Source organism: Urocitellus parryii, chromosome 1 (genome assembly GCF_045843805.1).
Source record: "Urocitellus parryii isolate mUroPar1 chromosome 1, mUroPar1.hap1, whole genome shotgun sequence".
In the NCBI taxonomy this organism is placed as follows: domain Eukaryota; kingdom Metazoa; phylum Chordata; class Mammalia; order Rodentia; family Sciuridae; genus Urocitellus; species Urocitellus parryii.
The window spans coordinates 1,847,190-1,868,692 of NC_135531.1; the positions used below are offsets into that span (position 1 = coordinate 1,847,190).

Consider the following 21,503-nt stretch of genomic DNA (forward strand, 5'->3'; position numbering starts at 1 on the left):
CGGCATTGGGCTGCGATGCGCCTGGGCTGCGGGCTAAGGGGGTCCTGGGGCTGGGGGCGGGCGGGGCGGCGGGCGGGTGCGCTGCGGGCCGCGGCCGCGGGGGGCGCTGCGGGGCCCTCGGTTAAAGCTCTGGCGCGGGCGCGCGCGCTCAGAGAAAGCCGGGTCACCGCGGGCGCCGCTGTCGTCTGTTGCCGCGCCGCCCTGCCCCGCGCTGAACCCGGCTTCCCGAGCCCAGCTCGGAGCCCGGTCCTGCGGCCCCAGCGGACGTCCGTCTCGGGCTCGGACCTGCACCTGAGCGCGCCCGGGCTGGTGGGGTCCGGGATCACAGCGGCGGCATGGGGAAATTTCAGTCCAAGCACGGTGAGGTGCGGGCCGGGAGGGTGGGCGGGGCGCGGAGGGCGGCGCCACTCACGGTCCTTCCCTCTCCCTCGCGCCCCGGCCGCGCAGCAGCCGCCGCTGCCTGCAAGCGGAGAGAGAGCCCCGAAGGTGAGCGCGGGGACCATCTGGAGCCCAGGAGCCCCGAGCCCGGCGCGCGCCCTGCCTTGCGCCCTCGTCGCGGGAGGTGGCCGCCGGGTCTCGGCGAGTGAGCGGTTCCGGACCCACCCTGTTCAGGGGGTGGGCTGCTGCCCCCGCCCTGCGCGGTCCTTGGGGCTTGGGGAGGGCGCGCTGGCGGCTGCGGCGCGAAAGCGCATCCCCCGGGGCTCATGGCATCTCCTTCCTCCTCGGTGGGTGCCGCGTTTCCCGCGCGTCCGTTCGTCACCCGCAGGGGACAGCTTCATGGTGTCCGCAGACGCGAGCGGCCGCAAAGGCACGGAGGAGGCGGAGCGGCGCCCAGGCGGGGGCGTGGAGCGCCGCGCGCGGGACAAGCAGGTAGGCTGTGGTGGCGGGCTGGGACAGCACTACTCAACCACCTTGCAGGGCGCACGAAGTGGTGCGGGAGCTGTGCGCTCTTGCCCAGGACCAGGCTCAGAGGGAGCGGCCCAGATGGCTGACCAGAGTAATGTCCAGAGGGCCAAAGGACCAGTTGCTCCCAACCTCCAGGCTGGGGACTTGGGGACTGCAGCACTGGTGTCTGTGCTGGGAGCTGAAGGCCTAGGCTGGGGGTGGGGTGGAGCCCCCACCCCTCCCGCTGGAGAGCTGGGAAGGGTCGTGGGAAGGGCTGAGGCCTAGATGTCCCAGGCTGATGTTCTGAGGAGTTGGATGGCCTGGGGCATCCACAGGTTATGGGGTCAGCTGGCCTAGAAAAGAGGGTCCTACTTAGAGGGCACCTTTGCCTCCCATATTCCAGAGGGGTGATCACAGGCCAGGCAGAGGGGGTCACCAAGAGAATGGACTGCTGGTGAGCTGTGGCCACCCAGACCACAGATGCTGCTAAGGGGATCAGAGGGCCTGCTGGGGACTCAGGTGCCCCTGAGGGCAGATTATGAAGTGCTATGTCCAGGAACAGAGAACCTCCCAGGCCCAGGGCCCTGCAGGTCTTGGGTAAATCAGACATGCCTGTATTTGCAGAGTTGGAGGGAGTGGGAATGACTATCATCAGCCTTAAGGGGAGATGGGCCCTGCCTGCCAGGTGGACCCCCTTGCCCACTGCTGGATGCCCGGTACACCAGGCAAAGTCAAAATACCCTTTTTGGAAGGGTATTTTTCTGCTGGTTGATCAAAGAGATGCTCTGGGTGTTATTTGTGAACACTTCTGCTCAGAAACTCACACTCCCGAGCTTGGGTTCCTGGGATGGTCTGTGCCATGCCCGTAAGGGCAGGAAGTACATTCTGAGGTATTTGCTGGGTGCAGCATGGGAACGTGGCTGTTTTGCATCCCTCCATCCTGGGTTGGGGACCTGGGCAAGGACACTGACAGTTGTGTTTTCCCAAGGGAATACTGGTGGCCAGATGGTGCCTTTCGACAGCCTGGTTCACAGATGTGTCACTGTGTAGAGATGTGAAGCGGGGGCTGGCGTTGAGGGCTTAGGCTGCCTCTGTGCCTCAGCTGTCCAGCCTAGGGACCTTCTCTCTGGCAGGCAGTGTGGGCTCAGCCCTGAGGGTCCTGATGAGAGAATGATGTGTTCAGGATGGGGCTGAGGCAGGACCATAGAGATGGGCCTCCTGTGGAGTGGGGCCAGAGTACATGTGCTCTGGAAGGTGACCGAGTCCGCGCAGCTGTGGAGTCACCTGGGCCAGGACTGGGGTGGTCTCCAGGACCAGGCTCCACACTTTGGGACATTTTTAAAGAGTGGTGTGGGGTCTGTCTGAGTGTGCCCACATTCCTGAGCACAGGGTCCTATCTGTGGTGGGAAGAACAGACCCTCAGAACTTGGTGCTGTCCTCAGCCAGGCTCACGAGGCTGCCCACCAGCAGCACTGCTTACCCCAGGTCTGCCATCGGGTCACAGGTGTGCAGTCAAGACCCCTGCCCAGGTGCAGCCCCAGCTGGGTAGCGCTTGGCCCGGGTCCAGGGGATCCGCCCCTCCGTCCTGCCTCTGCTGCCTGCCAGAGCTCCTCTGGGAATGGCAGGTGTGGAATCTGGAGGTCCTTCCATCTCCCACCTCCCTGCCTTCCCATGGCATCTAGTGCTCCACCCATCACCACGTCCTCCTGAATGTGTCCCCGAGGAAGGCCAGCCCTGGTTCCCACTGTACCTTGTGACGTCTGGCAGGGACCAGCTTGGGGACCGTGCCTTCTGGTCCCTGCAGTAGCCCTTGTAAGCACTGTTTTGTCCTGGGAGTTGTGATAAATACCCTCGTGGGCAGTAAGTGGGTATTCGCAACCCCACTTTCACCTAGCCTCTCTCACCTCAGGGGGGGCTGAAACTGACCAAGTGGAGTTGCTGCCACCCAGACCATCCATAGGCTTGTGGCTTCCAGCATGTGAGACGCTCGAGTGTGAGCATGTGAGATGCTCTGAGTGTGAGCACGCCCCCAGGCAGGTGGCCTGCCCTCCGGTGGCTCCTCACACCATTCCAGGAAGCTCCTGCAGACTCATCTAGGCGGGCTGGTGTGGTTTTCTTCTGTGTCTCTGAAGGTCCAGGCTGTGGGTCTGCTGGTGATGGCCACTGGGGCGTCTAGAGTGGTGGGTGACATTGGGAGCAACTGTGGTGGGTGCCTTAAGGTTCCCAGCAGTGACAGGGTGGTGGCTTCTGGAGCACATTGTTAAAGTGAGCTGGTGTGGAGCAGTGGCCTCCCCAGGTGCTGTGCAGGAGTGTCCCCTCCCATGGGTCCTGGGTTGCTCCTGCTCCCTGAGGCTGGCGGGGAGCAGTTCAGTGACAAGAATCGCTGTCCACAGCTGGATTCTTCTGTAGTTAAACACAGATTCCTGGTAGGTGCTCAGCCTGAGAGAGGGGTGTTGTGTTGACTAGAGGGGCTGCTTACTGGGACTCTGCCTGGGGGTGAGGAGGCTGCTAGGCCTGCTGTCCGGGGGGACTTGGGAGCTGACCACATCTGCAGGAGGGCAAGATGTGGCTGCTCAGCCCGTCCTGGGCAACCCCAGCTCTGGGGCCCACTCCGTTCTGTGCCTAGGCACAGGGCTGTGCGCATGCTGATGTGTGCTGTGCCTCCCAGTGGAGGTGGCCCTCTGGGACACTGGCCAGCATGAGCACCCGTCGCACCTCCACGGCTGAGCTCTGCACGTGCCCAGCATGCACCCACACTGGCTCTGGCTTCCGCAGACCGTCTGCCCTAGCACGGCCTGCCCTAGGTAGCTTCTGGGATCTGAGGCTCGGCCCCTGTGCTCTGCCGTCTTCAGAACAGTTCCCTGGAGCTGGCCCGGGGCCTCAGATGCCCATCTCTGCAGCACCCACTGCATGGTCTGGCGGTGCTGAGGCCCAGGCTGTGCTTCCCCGACGCCCGGCCGCAGGAGCCCCCTCACCTGCGGGGTTCACCAGCTTTCGTAGGTACCTTCTGCTCGTCTGTATGTGAGAGCCTGGTCCTGGTGACCAGGGTGGGGCCCTGGTGACCAGGGTGGGGCCCTGGGCCTCGGTGCACAGGAAGCAGCCGAGGGCCATTCGTGCCCAGAGGTTCCAGTGGGCTCCTTCCTCCCTTCCCACCTCTGCAGCTGTGACAGGAGGCCTGGTCTCTCCTGGATGGGGAGGGGTCCTGAGCTGACACCCACCCTGAGCAGCTCTGGGGGTCAAGAGTTTTCAGTCCCTGCCACCTTCTGGGCCTTGATCCCTGCTGTGGCCTGTGGGCAGGTGGCGGTCACTTTCCAGACTTGCCGAGAAGTCCCTGGAGGGACCAGTGTGGGGAGGGGCCAAGTGGAGTGGTCACCTGGCCCCTGAGGTGAGAGGAAGGAAGGCATGCCCTGCACAATGGTCAGCTGTGGCTATTGGCTCCCGTATGTGTCCCGGGGACTGCAAGGCAGGGTGAAAGTGGAGTTGGGGACCAGGGCAGCTGAAGACAGGAGGTGCCTCAAGGCCTTGGGAGCAGCTGCAGCTTCCTCAGGTGTGTGACTCTGGCCATCCCACACCCCAGACCCTGGTGGACACAGGCTCCCACAGGGCCTCTGCTCTGTTAGCATCTCAGGATTGTTCTGGGGCCTCAGGTGGTCATCGGTAAACACTGCCCATGCCTGCCAGTGTGGGGCAGTGGAGACCTGGGGCTCGCTGGGCCCCTGGGATGGAGGGTCCTTCTCAGGTTCCGGGGGGACTCGTTAATGCCACTTGGTGCCAGGCAGCACCAAACCACCCATGGAGCAGTGGCCGTGTCTCCTGGGAAAAGGAGGGGACAGCGCTGTTCCAGCTTTGAGTGGCTGCCTCTCGGGCTCAGCAGTGGCCTTCTGGAGGTTCACGGTACATCCCCGCCCCGTGGAGAGGCCTGGACCTGGTCTCAGCCAGCCGTGGCCATGCTGCAGGCTGCGATTTGCCCTCGAGCCGAGGAGCCTGGGAGGATGCCCTTTAGCGGCCTCCTGGGCAGTGCTGAACACGCTGGGTCTTCTGGGCCCTGGTGGTCACTGCGGCTGGACCGTGCCGGTGTGGCCCTTGGCAGCTACACGGGGGGATTCATTTCCCCTTGGTCCTGCAGAGTTCTCCAAGGCACTTGTAGCTGGCTTTGAGCTCTTAAGTCAGAGAAACTAAGAAGCATGTGAGGTTTGTGTTTTTTTTTAAAGGACACAATACCTCCATTTATCTATCTTTATGTGGTGCGGAGGATCGAACCCGGGCCTCATAGGCTAGGTGAGCGCTCCACCGCCCAGCCCCAGCCCCAGCCCCAGCCGTGTGATATACAGAAACTCAGATCATCTCAATCCAGCTGTTGGGGTCCTGGCGTCAGAACACAGAGCGCTATATGCAGGCCGCCTGTGCCTGGACCCCCAGCTGGTCAGCAGGCAGGCCCTCCTGTCTGTCGTCCCCACTGTGGTTGATGACTTCATCCAGGGTGCTCACCTCAGCCAGGGCTGGACCCTCCTGTGAGGCCCATGGTTCTGACAGGACCAGGCCTCACGTCTGCTAGGAGGAAAGAGACCCGCTGTGGTTCTGGTTCTTGTCCTCTTGACCCGAAAGACCTGAACTGGTGACGTGTCCCCCATAGGAACCGCCCCCTGCGGGGGCCTCAGAGAGGGGTGGGGTGGGTGGGGTGGGCCTGGCCCTCTGCCACACCTGGCCTCCTGCCTGCTCCTCCCTGTGGGGCCCCACAGGTTCCTTCCTGGCCAAGCCCTGGGACACCCACGCTGCCGGGAGGCTCCTGGGCCTCCAGCCCTGCTCAGACCCCTGCCCCCACCTACCCCTTCAGACCCCTGCCCAGCACTAGCCGTCGCCCCTCGTGGAGTGCCCGCTGGCCTTGCTTCCCAGAACACCTCACCAGGTGCCAGGACATCGGGTCTGACAGGCCTCCCAGAGGGCTGGAGTCCCCACTGGCCTTGGCCTTGTCCCCCCCTGCCCGGGCATCCCTGTGGCCCTCACAGTCCCCTGTAGGCAGGGCCTGTGCCTTCCTGTGCCTACAGGGACCCACTTGTGGAAGTCACGGCCAGGAGTGGCCCGTTGGCTTGGTGGACTCCAGGGCTGGCCTCCCCCATGCCCCCCGTGGTCTGTGTCTGTGTTCCTGATGCAGGAAGAGGTCTCAGTCTGAAGAGAGAGCCCTGCGTTTCCAGAGATCGGGGACCAGCATGGCCCCACAGGGGAGCCCCCAGGAGGTCGGGCAGAGCCCCCGTCCCAGGGAGGAGAGGCTCTGCAGGAGGGCGTGGTCACCTCGGGTGGCTCTTGTATGATGTGGGTGATGCCCGTGTGGAGCTGACTTCCTGACCTGGCAGCCAGGGTACCATGGTGCCTCCGTGAGGCCTGGCAGTGTCTGGTGCCCGTCCTCTCTTTGACCCGTGTTTGAGTACCTGGAACTCTGCCAGCCCGGCCGTTGGCTGCTGTGACCCTCACTGCGCACCGTGGTTCCCCGAGCATTCCCAGAGTGCCGCTGGAGAGCAGGTCCTGGCCTCCTGGCCACTGCGCACCGTGGTTCCCAGAGCGTTCCCAGAGTGCCGCTGGAGAGCAGGTCCTGGCCTCCTGGCCACTGCGCACCGTGATTCCCAGAGCGTTCCCAGAGTGCCACTGGAGAGCAGGTCCTGGCCTCCTGGCCACTGCGCACCGTGGTTCCCAGAGCGTTCCCAGAGTGCCGCTGGAGAGCAGGTCCTGGCCTCCTGGCCACTGCGCACCGTGGTTCCCAGAGCGTTCCCAGAGTGCTGCTGGAGAGCAGGTCCTGGCCTCCTGGCCACTGCTCCCAGCAGCCCTTCCTTGCAGGGCAGGGGTCCTGCTGCCCGGTTCCGGCTCTGCACCGCCCTCAGCCCCGTTCACCCCAATGTGCTCAGATGCCGTGGAGCAGGACACATACCCCCCCTTCATGCTGAGTCAGGGTCTGAGCAGGGGGCTGACCTCAGTGTCCCCACAGGGTGCATTTGTCCCCGACCCCCACTGCTGATAGGCGGCTGTCAGGCATGGGAGGCTCCCTCAGTCTGGGTGAAGCTCGCTTCCTGCCCGCTGTGGCCGTGGCTATGGTGTCACTACACGGGCAGAAAACAGCTGCAGACAGTGCCAGAGGACCTGCTGTGCTGACCTAGGGACAGTCTGTGAGGACAGGAGTAAAACAAAACCCAGCACACAGCACAGATGGCAGCGTCCGCCCCGTCCAGGATCCCAGGACACAGAGTCGGCCAGGGTAGCAGCCAGGAGGAGTGGGCCGGGCACGGTGAGGGTCTGCCCATGAGGCTGCTACGGGGGGACCGTTCGTGTGCTGAGCCCTCAGGTCCAAGAGGACGTGGCATGGATGAGGCAGGACATGCAGAAGGACCTTGGTCATCTGTGGGCCACGTCAGCACAGTCGCAACCCCAGTGGGCTACAGAGGTGGCCATGGTGTCAAGATGAGCCATGGGTGGGGCTTGACCGCAGGTGGGACGGCAGAGTCCTGGCAGAGGCTGGAAGTAACAGGAGCAGGGTCCACCGCAGCAGGACTGTGCCAGATAGCCCTGCCTCCCTGCACAGGAGGGCGGGTGGCCAGGCCAGAGGACCCGCCTTTCCACTGGGTCACTGCCCTCTGGCCGTGCCTAGGCCTTGTGGCAGGAATTGTGGGTGCCCAGCCACCCGGCTGTGACCGGGTCTCCGCCCGCTCTCGCTGCTCTCTGAGGCCCCCTTGGTGCTGCCAGACGTCAGGGTCCTGCCAGGGCCTCCTCTTCGTCTCCCACAGCCGCTGCCAAGAACAGCAGCACGTGGCGGCCGTGGGGCTGCGTGCAGGTGTCTCCACACCCTGCGGGGCTGCTCAGAAGGGGAGTGGACACTTGCAGCGCTTTCTGAGCAGTGCTGTCCCCGGGGCTGGTGCTGTGACCAAGCGCAGGCCCGTTGGGTTCCAGAACGAGTCTGGTGAGGACTGGCAGCCGAGCCTTCTGAATCCAGGAAACAAAGCAGGAGAGCGTGGCTTCCCTTCTGTTCTTCTCCGGCTGTGGAACAGGAAGCAGAGGCTCTCCCACCACGGGAGAAAACGCGAAGTCAGTGAGCTTCCCTGGAAGGGTCCGGCGGGGACCGCGCAGGCCTGTCCTGAGGCCAGTGCAGAGGTCGAGCGGGTCTGGCCTGCGTTGGTGGTGTCGCAGCTCTGCAGCTGGGCTCGCTCAGTGATCGGCCAGCAGAGCAGGGCCACCGACCGTGGTCCCCTTTCCCTGTAGAATCCTGTGTGGGGCCTGGCCAGATGGGCGAGGTCTGGCCCACTACTGGATAGCCTGACACCCAGCGTCAAACTGAGGACAAACCCGGGGTGCCAGGAGTCACAACCCGAAGGGCATTTCATGGCTGCTAGGCCTGGACAGGAATCCATGCACCTGTGTGTGCCTGCGGTGCGTGCACCATGAGCACGTGTGTGGGCTGCACGCAGGCCCTGTGTACATGTGAATTCAGCATGTGTGCTGCGGAACACTGCATGAGCACGTGTGTGGGCTGCACGCAGGCCCTGTGTACATGTGAATTCAGCATGTGTGCTGCGGAACACTGCATGAGCACATGTGTGGGCTGCACGCAGGCCCTGTGTACATGTGAATTCAGCATGTGTGCTACGGAACACTGCATCCCAAGCCAGGACCCCATTTGTGACACCTGCCTGCCCCGGCCACACCTGGCAGATGGTGCACAGCCCCGGGGATGCAGAGTCCCCTTCCTGTGCTTGGGGAGCCGCTGTGCTCTTGGCTTCTACCCGCTGACACTAGCTGACCTGCATGTCACCTGAGCCTCTACAAGCCGAGAGTCTCACTGCCTGGTCTTTACCTAGTGCCGCAGTCTGGCTGGGCACAATTCAGGAGCCACTTGTCAAAAGAAACAAACTTTATTTTTAAAACTACAAACGCCAAACAAAACAGCTCCTCAGGAAAAACCCTCAGAGCCCAACTGCCACCACCGACTTCCCCATGCCTCTCCCCACACAAACCACACCACCTCCCACAATCCTCCTGCTCTTGAGGCCGATTGGCTGGGTCGCGTGGGCGGAGCCAAAGAAGTCCCCCAATGAGCAGTTCCGTAGTCTGAAGGGCAGGGAAACAGCCCAATGAACATGACCGCAGAGGAGCCAATCAGCTAGATGTTGCTGGGGCCGCTGTGAGCCAATCATCAGCTGGCAGTCTGAAGGGCAGGGAAACAGCCCAATGAACATCACCGCAGAGGAGCCAATCAGCTAGATGTTGCTGGGGCCACTGTGAGCCAATCATCAGCCGGCAGCTGGAAGTTTGCTGGCAGCTGGAAGTTTGCTGGGGCCCCTTTGGCTGTGGCTCTCAACAACCTAGCTCTTCGGACGCTTGGTGCGTCTTGCTGTTCTATTCACCATGGAGTCACCAGGGCAGGCACAGCCTGAGGACTGCTGTCCTACACACCATGGAGTCACTCAGGGCAGGCGCAGCCTGAGGACTGCTGTTCTACACACCATGGAGTCACTCAGGGCAGGCGCAGCCTAAGGACTGCTGTTCTGCACACCATGGAGTCACTCAGGGCAGGCGCAGCCTGAGGACTGCTGTTCTGCACACCATGGAGTCACTAGGGCATGTACAGCCTGAGGACTGCTGTTCTGCACACCATGGAGTCACTAGGGCAGGCAGAGCCTGAGGACTGCTGTTCTGCACACCATGGAGTCACTCAGGGCAGGCACAGCCTGAGGACTGCTGTTCTGCACACCATGGAGTCACTCAGGGCAGGCGCAGCCTGAGGACTGCTGTTCTGCACACCATGGAGTCACTCAGGGCAGGCACAGCCTGAGGACTGCTGTTCTACACACCATGGAGTCACTAGGGCAGGTACAGCCTGAGGACTGCTGTCCTGCACACCATGGAGTCACTCAGGGCAGGCACAGCCTGAGGACTGCTGTCCTACACACCATGGAGTCACTCAGGGCAGGCGCAGCCTGAGGACTGCTGTCCTACACACCATGGAGTCACTCAGGGCAGGCGCAGCCTGAGGACTGCTGTCCTGCACACCATGGAGTCACTCAGGGCAGGCGCTGCCTGAGGACTGCTGTTCTGCACACCATGGAGTCACTCAGGGCAGGTGCAGCCTGAGGACTGCTGTTCTGCACACCATGGAGTCACTCAGGGCAGGTGCAGCCTGAGGACTGCTGTCCTACACACCATGGAGTCACTGAGGACAGGCACAGCCCAAGGACTGCTGTCCTACACACCATGGAGTCACTAGGGCAGGTACAACCTGAGGACTGCTGTTCTACACACCATGGAGTCACTCAGGGCAGACGCAGCTTGAGGATTGCTGTTCCACACACCATGGAGTCACTCAGGGCAGGCACAGCCTGAGGACTGCTGTTCTACACACCATGGAGTCACTCAGGGCAGGCACAGCCTGAGGACTGCTGTTCTACACACCATGGAGTCACTCAGGGCAGGCGCAGCCTGAGGACTGCTGTTCTACACACCATGGAGTCACTCAGGGCAGGCGCAGCCTGAGGACTGCTGTTCTGCACACCATGGAGTCACTCAGGGCAGGCGCAGCCTGAGGACTGCTGTTCTACACACCATGGAGTCACTCAGGGCAGGCGCAGCCTGAGGACTGCTGTTCTGCACACCATGGAGTCACTCAGGGCAGACGCAGCCTGAGGACTGCTGTTCCGCATACCATGGAGTCACTCAGGGCAGGCGCAGCCTGAGGACTGCTGTTCTGCACACCATGGAGTCACTCAGGGCAGGCGCAGCCTGAGGACTGCTGTTCTGCACACCATGGAGTCACTCAGGGCAGGTGCAGCCTGAGGACTGCTGTTCTGCACACCATGGAGTCACTCAGGGCAGGCGCAGCCTGAGGACTGCTGTTCTGCACACCATGGAGTCACTCAGGGCAGGCACAGCCTGAGGACTGCTGTTCTACACACCATGGAGTCACTAGGGCAGGTACAGCCTGAGGACTGCTGTCCTGCACACCATGGAGTCACTCAGGGCAGGCTCAGCCTGAGGACTGCTGTCCTGCACACCATGGAGTCACTCAGGGCAGGCGCAGCCTGAGGACTGCTGTCCTACACACCATGGAGTCACTCAGGGCAGGCGCAGCCTGAGGACTGCTGTCCTACACACCATGGAGTCACTCAGGGCAGGCGCAGCCTGAGGACTGCTGTCCTACACACCATGGAGTCACTCAGGGCAGGCGCAGCCTGAGGACTGCTGTTCTGCACACCATGGAGTCACTCAGGGCAGGTGCAGCCTGAGGACTGCTGTTCTGCACACCATGGAGTCACTCAGGGCAGGTGCAGCCTGAGGACTGCTGTCCTACACACCATGGAGTCACTGAGGACAGGCACAGCCCAAGGACTGCTGTCCTACACACCATGGAGTCACTAGGGCAGGTACAACCTGAGGACTGCTGTTCCACACACCATGGAGTCACTCAGGGCAGGCACAGCCTGAGGACTGCTGTTCTACACACCATGGAGTCACTCAGGGCAGGCGCAGCCTGAGGACTGCTGTTCTACACACCATGGAGTCACTCAGGGCAGGCGCAGCCTGAGGACTGCTGTTCTACACACCATGGAGTCACTCAGGGCAGGCGCAGCCTGAGGACTGCTGTTCTGCACACCATGGAGTCACTCAGGGCAGGCGCAGCCTGAGGACTGCTGTTCTGCACACCATGGAGTCACTCAGGGCAGGCGCAGCCTGAGGACTGCTGTTCTGCACACCATGGAGTCACTCAGGGCAGGCGCAGCCTGAGGACTGCTGTTCTGCACACCATGGAGTCACTCAGGGCAGGCGCAGCCTGAGGACTGCTGTTCTGCACACCATGGAGTCACTCAGGGCAGACGCAGCTTGAGGACTGCTGTTCCACATACCATGGAGTCACTCAGGGCAGGCACAGCCTGAGGACTGCTGTTCTACACACCATGGAGTCACTCAGGGCAGGCACAGCCTGAGGACTGCTGTTCTACACACCATGGAGTCACTAGGGCAGGTGCAACCTGAGGACTGCTGTTCTGCACACCATGGAGTCACTCAGGGCAGGCACAGCCTGAGGACTGGTGTTCTGCACACCATGGAGTCACTTAGCCACCTTTTCTTGACATCTGCTCTGCCCAGCCTTGTCTGAGGACGCGAGTGTCAACAATTTCATTGTTCAGAAAGTCTCTCAAAAGGGACCTACATCTTCCTAATGATCCTGGACAGGTTTTATAGCTATTAAAGCTCTTGTCCCTTGTTTAAGCTATGTGATGTAAATTAGAGGGAAATTTCATGGCAGCAGGGGAGATTTAACTTAAATTACTAGTCACAGAGAGCAGAGTGACTCTGCCACAGGGCACATCTTCCCCTTTGATCCCATCTGCCTCTGAGATCTTCTGCATTTAACCCCAAGATGTTGGGTATTCTGAGTAGTTGTGTGCCACATACTCTCCAGTGACACTGCTAGGGTGGGATGCTAACTGCTCTGCCCTGCATTGCTGCTTGTAGCCTTGGTTTTGTTATTGTAGCCTTGGCTGGTCCTGGTAGCCTTGGTTGGTTACTGTAGCCTTGGTTGGTTATTGTAGCCTTGGTTGGTTACTGTAGCCTTGGTTGGTTATTGTAGCCTTGGTTGGTTATTGTAGCCTTGGTTGGTTACTGTAGCCTAGGCTGGTCTTGGTAGCCTTGGTTGGTTTCTGTAGCCTTGGTTGTTTATTGTAGCCTTGGTTGGTTACTGTAGCCTTGGCTGGTCTTGGTAGCCTTGGTTGGTTACTGTAGCCTTGGTTGGTTATTGTAGCCTTGGTTGGTTATTATAGCCTTGGTTGGTTACTGTAGCCTTGCCTGGTCTTGGTAGCCTAGGCTGGTCATGGTAGCCTTGGTTGGTTACTATAGTCTTGGTTGGTTACTGTAGCCTTGGTTGGTTACTATAGCCCTGGTTGGTTACTGTAGCCTTGGTTGGTTACTATAGTCTTGGTTGGTTACTGTAGCCTTGATTGGTTACTATAGCCCTGGTTGGTTACTGTAGCCTTGCCTGGTCTTGGTAGCCTAGGCTGGTCATGGTAGCCTTGGTTGGTTACTGTAGCCTTGGTTGGTTATTGTAGCCTTGGTTGGTTTCTGTAGCCTTGGCTGGTCATGGTAGCCTAGGCTGGTCATGGTAGCCTTGGTTGATTACTGTAGCCTTGGTTGGTTATTGTAGCCTTGGTTGGTTACTGTAGCCTTGGCTGGTCATGGTAGCCTTGGTTGGTTACTGTAGCCTTGGTTGGTTACTGTAGCCTTGCCTGGTCTTGGTAGCCTAGGCTGGTCATGGTAGCCTTGGTTGGTTACTGTAGCCTTGGTTGGTTACTGTAGCCTTGCCTGGTCTTGGTAGCCTAGGCTGGTCATGGTAGCCTTGGTTGGTTACTGTAGCCTTGGTTGGTTATTGTAGCCTTGGTTGGTTTCTGTAGCCTTGGCTGGTCATGGTAGCCTAGGCTGGTCATGGTAGCCTTGGTTGGTTACTGTAGCCTTGGTTGGTTATTGTAGCCTTGGTTGGTTACTGTAGCCTTGGCTGGTCATGGTAGCCTAGGCTGGTCTTGGTAGCCTAGGCTGGTCATGGTAGCCTTGGTTGGTTACTGTAGCCTTGGTTGGTTACTGTAGCCTTGCCTGGTCTTGGTAGCCTAGGCTGGTCATGGTAGCCTTAGTTGGTTACTATAGTCTTGGTTGGTTACTGTAGCCTTGGCTGGTCATGGTAGCCTTGGTTGGTTACTGTAGCCTTGGTTGGTTACTGTAGCCTTGGTTGGTTACTATAGTCTTGGTTGGTTACTGTAGCCTTGGTTGGTTACTATAGCCCTGGTTGGTTACTGTAGCCTTGGCTGGTTACTGTAGCCTTGGCTGGTCATGGTAGCCTTGTTTGGTTACTGTAGCCTTGCGTGGTCTTGGTAGCCTAGGCTGGTCATGGTAGCCTTGGTTGGTTACTGTAGCCTTGGTTGGTTACTATAGTCTTGGTTGGTTACTGTAGCCTTGGTTGGTTACTGTAGCCTTGGCTGGTCATGGTAGCCTAGGCTGGTCATGGTAGCCTTGCCTGGTCTTGGTAGCCTAGGCTGGTCATGGTAGCCTTGGTTGGTTACTATAGCCCTGGTTGGTTACTGTAGCCTTGGCTGGTTACTGTAGCCTTGGTTGGTTACTGTAGCCTTGGCTGGTCATGGTAGCCTTGTTTGGTTACTGTAACCTTGGCTGGTCTTGGTAGCCTTGGCTGGTCATGGTAGCCTTGGCTGGTTACTGTAGCCTTGGTTGGTTACTGTAGCCTTGGCTGGTCATGGTAGCCTTGTTTGGTTACTGTAGCCTTGCCTGGTCTTGGTAGCCTAGGCTGGTCATGGTAGCCTTGGTTGGTTACTGTAGCCTTGGTTGGTTACTGTAGCCTTGGTTGGTTACTATAGTCTTGGTTGGTTACTGTAGCCTTGGTTGGTTACTATAGCCCTGGTTGGTTACTGTAGCCTTGCCTGGTCTTGGTAGCCTTGGCTGGTCATGGTAGCCTTGGTTGGTTACTGTAGCCTTGGTTGTTTATGGTAGGTTGGTTGGTCATTGTAGCCTCGGTTGGTTGTAGGGGGGATGTCTCCAGAAGGCCACGCCTGGTGTCAGCCAGCCTCGTACTCGTGCTTCGTTGGCAGTGGACTCGCAGCACCCAAACTTATAACTGGGGTGGGGCCCCAGTGCCGGGCACTGGTCCCTCCAGGAGGACGAGCAGCCCGCAGAGGCACACGCTGAGCTCCAGGCACACCAGGAGCCGTGACTGCATCTCCACAGGCTGATTCCTTTTGCAGTAAACATCTACAAGTTAATAGGTTTCATCTTCATGTCCACCTGGGGCAGAGCTCATCCCTGTCCTGCGGGTCAGAACTGCTCTGGGCTCCAGTGGATGGCACACGGTTAGTGAGTAGTGAACAGGCTTCACGGGCTGGAGCAGGTCTGTGGCCTGTCGGCTGCTCAGTGAGCAAGGGAGGTGGTGCCTTCTAAGGCGAGCTCTCGGGTGAAGCCAACGCAGATGGGCGCTCTTCCACGTGACAGGCTCCCATGGGCTTGGCGGGACGTGCAGGTTGCCCCTGTCCCCATGGAGGCCCTCCTTCCCAGGCCCTGCAGCCTCACGTAGCCGTGTCTGTCCAGGGCCAGAGGGCCTGGTGCTTCTCCCCACGGTGCTCAGGCGCCTCCTCCAAGCCCCAGGGGGACGGGCGATCTGTGCCCTGGCGTGGAACATCCGGCTTTTCACTGCTGTCCTCTTCTGTCTCTCGCTGAGCCTCAGCAGGACAGGCCAGGGCAGGGTGCCCCCGGCCCTCCCCCTCGGTGGAGCTTTAACTGCCCCCATGCTCTGGGGCTGAGGGAGGCCCACCTCCGCTGTGTCCCAGGGGTGGGCCTGAGCCCTGGAGGTGGTGCTCGGTGGCCTGGCAGGAGGTTGGCTGGTCGGGCAGGTGTCCCCAGGTCCTTGGAGATGAGGAATGGGAAGGGTGTGGGCCCAGGGAACGCTCTGGGCCTGGCTCCTGGTCACTGTGGGCAGATGAAGCTGTGCCAGGACACACCTGTGGGCCTCAGAGGCTTTGGATGAAATGAAACCAGGGTGGCCGCGTCACTCTCCTGTCTCCAGCTGCAAACAAAACCAGGCTCTGGCCCTGCGTCACCTCCAGGGACAGATTCCATTTGGCGGGTGGGTGGGGTCTTTGCTCAGCACTGGGTCTGCTCAGGGGCCCCCAAGGCTTTGCATCCACCCAGAGTAAGAAACAGAAATGTCTAGCAGCTCCTGGGCCTTCTGGATGCTTCCAGGGCTGGGGGCCTGCAATTGCGGGGTGGGGACTCTGCCTGACCCCCCCCACGGCCTCTGCCCCAGCTCCCTGAGCACGTTTTGTTTCCCTTCTGCTCTGTTCTGCAGAGTTTCTTGGCTAAGACGGACTTGGATGTGTCTGAAGTCTCCCCATTTTCCCGTAACTGGCCTTGAGGTCGGCGGTGGGCTGAGGGGTGTCTCCTGCCACGGGCCGGGCCCTGCGTCTCAGCCTCACCCTACAGAAGGCTCTCAGGCTCTGGGGGGCTGAGGCAGGGAGCCTGGTGGCACCTTTGTACCTCTGGCTTCTTGTATTCAGCGGTCAGCACAGTGGGCTGGGCTCCAGGGCCATCCAGGCTCTTGCTTTGAACAGCAGCCGGGTCCTGGTCCTGGAAACACCCAGGTGGAACTTGGGTCAGAGCTGACGTGCAGAGACCTCTGCCAGTCCTGCTGGGGTGTGGAGGGGCCGGTGTTCCTGACTCAGAGACCAGGAGAGCCCAGGAAGCCTGAGGCCTGGGTCCGTTCCGGTCCTGCTGCGCAGAGCTGGTGCTCACGTCCTTCTGTCTGCCCAGCTGGGCCTCATGGTCACTTGCTATTCTGCTTCCTGCAGGAGCTTCCCAGTGGGGACCCCAAGGATGGGCCTTTCCAGGAGGACCAGGTGCCCCTAGAAGGTGAGTCCAGTCCTGACGTCCCCTCCCAGAGCTCACAGCACCACATTGAAGGCCAGGGTCCTGAGTGGCCTGACACCTACCAGCATGAGTGTGGCAGCAGCCTCGTGGCCACACTTCCCCCCCCCCAGGATCCTCACTGGACAGGCAGCTTGCATCTGGCCATCACACGTGGTCCAGCCTGTGTCCCTGAGTGCTGTGGCTCCGTGTCTGGAACTCGGCACCCTGTCTGTGGGCACAGACTCCACGGGGACAGCTCTGGGGGGCTGGGGCAGGGGGCTCCACAGACCATGACTGGGACTGTGAGCCCCAGCTGGACGTGGGGGCCACTGTGGAGTGGGCCTGGGTACCCAGCACATACCAGAAGATCCTTGCCAGGGTGCATCTCTGGTGGGGGACAGTCCTCCTACAGAGGACAGTCTCCACAGGCCACCTGCCTATCAGGTGCAGGGTCACCTTTACATGGCTGCTAAGGCCAGGGGCTCTAGGACCCCCTACCCACTGTTGGAAACTCAGGTTCTGGGCACCTTCCCAGCTCACAGCAGGGAGAGCGCTGCCCGAGGGGTCTGGGGCCCTAACCTGGGGACACGGCTTGTGAGAGCCAGAGAATCATGAGCCGTAGGACCGAGGCGCCTCACCGTCCACACGCAGAGGCTGGGAGAGGGGGTCTGCTCCACAGACAGCCTGCAGGCAGCCTCACCTATGGGTCCTGGGGTTGAGGGCTGTCGGGAAACTGGACTGTGCCTGGGGGGAGGGAGGTCTGACCACATGGGGCCATGCTGGAGGCCCCACGAGCAGGTACCTTCCCCAGCCCTCTGTGCAATGTCGGCAGTCCCCAGAGGACAGCCTGCTCCTCGGGGGCCAGTGTGGGAGGTCGGCGAGACAGGACACCTGGCTGCAGCTGACTCTGGAGAGGCCTCCCTGCTGGTCTCTTGGTGCCCCTATTCCAAAGGCGGACTTTCCGCACAAGCCCACCTGGGAGGGGTCCGTGGCTGGGGGAGGTAGCAGAGGGCAGCAACAGCTCTCCTGGCCAGGCCCCATCCTCCATTGTCCCCTCTGTCACCAAATCACCTACCTGGGCTGGGCACCTCCCTCACCCCTTCTTGTTCCCCGCAGTGGCGCTACCCCCTGAGAAGGCCGAGGGCCACGAGGGCCCAGGACAGCTCTTCAGCATGGACCAAGGGGAGAGAGCCGCAAACCGTGAGGGCTCGCAAGGCCTGGGCAGGAAGCGCCTGAACATTGACGTAGGCCTTGGCCCCACTCCACACAGAGCGTCCCGGGGCCCAGGGTGGGCAGTGGAGGCCCCAGGTGGGTGGCCCTGGGCCTTCCAGCTGGCCTTCCTGTCATCCAGCATAGGCCCCAGAGTGTGTGTCGGCTCTGGGCCCTCAGCACAGCTGTCTCGGTGAGCTCGGCCTGGCCTGGCCGATGAGGCAGAAGTGGAGAGGCCCCGCATGGGTGCCCAGACCCCAGGGGAAGTACAGCGAGGGCTGGGGACGGGTCCTGCCTCCTTGTGGGGCCTGGGGAGGAGCCGGCCACCCTGGTTTACAGTCGATTTCTGGGGCTGCACTTGGCAGTGGGCAGGGCCTCCTCATCCTGGGAGACGCTGGGCACTCGAGCAGGCACAGGCCATAGTGGGAGATTGAGCATGGTGCCAGGTCCGCTTGGAGTCTCCTGGCCGCACACCAGAAATGGAAGACCCCTTGGAAGTGTCCCTTGGAGTCACAGGCCCCCTGGTGTGACAGGGCCTATAGAAGACCCAGGGTTGTGGGGGATGACAACAGTATTTCCTGTGCCCTATCCCTGCGTGCTACCAGCAGGCCCTTCAGTGTGATGTCTCAGTGGAGGAGGATGACCGCCAGGAGTGGACATTCACGCTGTATGACTTTGACAACAGTGGGAAGGTCACCAGGGAGGTACCGTGCCCGTGCATGTCAGCTGTCCACCAGAGGGTGCTCGGGTGTGGCCTGTGGCATCTGGAATCAGGCTGGTCCAGTAGGCAGATGGACAGACAGAGACACCCAGCCCCCGAGATGGGGAGGCAGCTCCAGCTGAAGCAGGAGAGGGTGGGCCTGTGGCTGTGGGGAGGTGGGAGGCAGAAAGGAGGGCCCACTGGCGGTCCTGGCCGGCTAGAGTGGGCGTCCTCTAACCCAGGGCTGCCTGCTGACATTTCCCCGCCCAGCCTGGTGTGGCCAGTGTCTGCAGCTGGGATGCCCTTGGCCAAGCCTGGGCCAGCAACCCTGCAGGGCAGCCAGGTCCCAGGAGTGACCCCTACCTGGCTGAGCTGTGAGTCTGGGACCCAGAGGCCTCTTGAAGTGAAGCAGGGGACAGGGGACATGAACATGCTGAGATAAGCATGCCTGAGTGAAGGTGGAACTGTCCGTCTGTCTGCTGAGCCCTTTGGCAGAGCACTGTGACTCCAGGGGTAACGGGGTGACCGTCCAGCCATGGAAGGCACCCTCTGGGCTAACCTAAGACGGTCTCTGGCCTGGGATTTGGAGTGCATGGCGCATGGGTGCCAGGGCAGCAGGGGTGGGGGTGTTTAGCAGCAAGGGTGGGCAGTGTCTCCTCTCAGGTCAGCTGTGCCCTCCCAGGACATGTCCAGCTTGATGCACACCATTTACGACGTCGTCGACGCCTCCATCAACCACTCCTCAGGCAGGAGCAAGACCCTCCGAGTGAAGCTGACCGTGAGCCCTGAGCCCTCTAGCAAGAGGAAGGAGTGTCCTCCCACCAACCAGGGTGGGGCCCTGGGCCAAGAAGCTGCCCTTGCTTAGATAGTCCTGTCCCCACAGCACTGCCCAGGCCTGGCTTCAGGGGCTGGTCACCGGCCCTATGCCTGGGCCCTGCCCACACTCTCCCTTAGCTCTTGCCCCCTCGCCCACCCCCAGCGCAGTGTATGACCCCTGACCCCATGCATTTCTCACTACCCGGCTAAGCCATGCTCTGTCCCCAGCTTCCACAGTGGCCCCCTGCCCCCTGCCCCTGCGGGGCAAGTAAATGCAAGGCTGCCCTGCTGGGGGGATGTGCCCAGTGAGGGGCACCCTAGTGGAGGGGCGAGTGGGGGCGGGGACTCACGGTGGACAGAATGGATGGGTGCAGGGCCAGCAACGAGTAGTGCCTGAGCCAAGCTGGAGAGCGCCCACCCCTCTTGCAGACTGGGAGCCCAATCACAGCCGGATGGAGAGCGAGCTTGCAGAGGACGCCCAGGTTGCGGAAAAGCGGCTGTCTGCCCACGTCGGGTGAGTGGCCACTTCTGCAGCTGCCCTGGGAAGGCCCTGGGTGGAGGCCGGGCTGAGCACCCAGCCTGAGTGACAGGCAAGGCTCCGGTGGCAGGTGCTAGGTGGGCCGGCACCCCCAGCCCGGGTCACTGCACATCTTGGGTTCCACTGGCCAGTTTGGGAGGTGTCAGTGGCCATAAACAGGTGACCAGAAAACACCCCAGTGTCACTTCCCGAGGCTCTCTGAGGATATGGCAGGTGACATCCTGGATCCATAGGACTGTGGACCTTGTTCCTCCACCACCACCTCCACCACCATCATGGACTATGGGCCTTGTTCCTCAGGATGGTGCCCAACCTTCCTCAGGCTGCCCCAGGCCATGGGTACTGGTCAGAGCACCCCGGGGCCTGGCTGCCTCTACTGATGCCCCCTCGTCAAAGGCACCTGGTCAGGCCCCTCCTTTCTGCCCCTGCAGGAGGCCCAGCGTCGAGCCCCAGCCCTGCTCTGTGCGGGGGCCCTACTGCGTGGATGAGAACACCGAGCGCAGAAACCACTACCTGGACCTGGCTGGGATCGAGAACTACACCTCTAAATTTGGCCCAGGTAGGTGACGGAAGACCCTGCCCCACCTGGGCCCAGGTGCTAGCCAGGCGGAAGGCTCTGGAACCCCCACATGGTTGGGGCCAAGGGTGCCCCACCCACTCAGAGGACCTGGCCCACTCCTCTGCACCAGCCGGGCCTGGAGCAAGGCCATGCATGTCCAGGTGTGCATGATGTACCCAGCCCTGGAGAGGCCAGACCTCAGGGGATCCAGGAAGCCCTGCCCCATGGGGGAGGGGTGTTTTAGTGCAGAATCACCAGCTCCCTCAGAAGCCTCGGGCAGCCCACAGAGTGGACAGAAGCAGGCCTGCCCACCACTGGTTCCTTCTGACTCGTAGCACTCTTTGTGGCATTCAGTAGGTTGCCATGGTGCCTGGGCCCTGTCCTAGGGGTGACCTGGGTCCCCTGACACCCTGACTCTGGGAACCGACTCCCAGTAGAAGTCCAGGGCTGGGCTGCAGGGCCTGTGCCTGTCTGACCTCTGACCTGGCCACCAGGCTGGCCTTGGATGGGAGCCCCTGGTGAGGGCCCCCTGTGGACCTGGAGCACATGTCACTTCCGGGAAGAGGAGACAGGACTGACCCCTGTTCTGGGCCCCGCGTGGGCCCATCCTCTGTCCCCTGTCTGTAGGGCTGCCGGAGCAGGCCAGGCAGGAGCAGCAGGGCAGGGCCGCCTATCTCCAGAGCAGGTCCCGCTCCCAGGAGCCAGACACCCATGCTGCCCATCACCGCAGGTCCCAGACGCTGGCCGACCATGCCATGCCGGTTCCCGAGCCCACTGTGAGGGCCCTGGACATACAGCCCCGGCTGAAAGGGCAGGAGAAGCCGTTCCTCAGGTCCCCCAAGGGCCCAGGGAAGCCACTGGGGCTGGCAGGCAGCAGCAAGCCGGGGAAGGCCCTTGGCTACTACCTGCCGGCTGCCTCGGCCCCCCAGGCCCCTCAGGATGGCCACCACCTCCCACAGCCCCCTCCACAGCCCCCACCACAGCCCTACGGCCACAAGCGATACCGGCAGAAGGGCAGGGAGGGCCCCTCACCACTCAAGGCCCGCACGGCCAGCCTGTGGTGGAGCACGAGGCCTGGCGGACCTTCCGCCGTGCCGGGGCCCGAGGGCTACGTGGTGCCCGTGGTCCAGCGGCACGAGCACCACCACCATCACCAGCACGAGCACCATCACCACCACCACCTCCACCACCTCCTCCTCCTCCCATCCTAGCTCCCGCCCCGCCCATGCAGGCACCTCCTCCACCACCTCCACCACCTCCTCCTCCTCCCATCCTAGCGCCCGCCCCAACCATGCAGGTACCTCCTCCTCCACCACCACCACCACCTCCACCACCTCCTCCTCCTCCCATCCTAGCTCCCGCCCCGC

General features: G+C 61.6%; 1 protein-coding gene across 1 annotated transcript; it reads left to right on the forward strand.

The window, feature by feature from the left end:
• The first annotated feature begins 335 nt into the window (after positions 1–335).
• Nkd2 (NKD inhibitor of Wnt signaling pathway 2) lies at positions 336–21,347 on the forward strand. The gene is given in 12 exon segments (XM_026381525.2): positions 336–360; positions 451–486; positions 767–870; positions 16,257–16,317; positions 17,431–17,558; positions 18,132–18,227; positions 18,906–19,053; positions 19,469–19,553; positions 20,009–20,136; positions 20,764–21,179; positions 21,182–21,222; positions 21,224–21,347. Coding segments are annotated over 12 exon segments (1,392 nt in total).
• Positions 21,348–21,503: the final 156 nt, after the last annotated feature.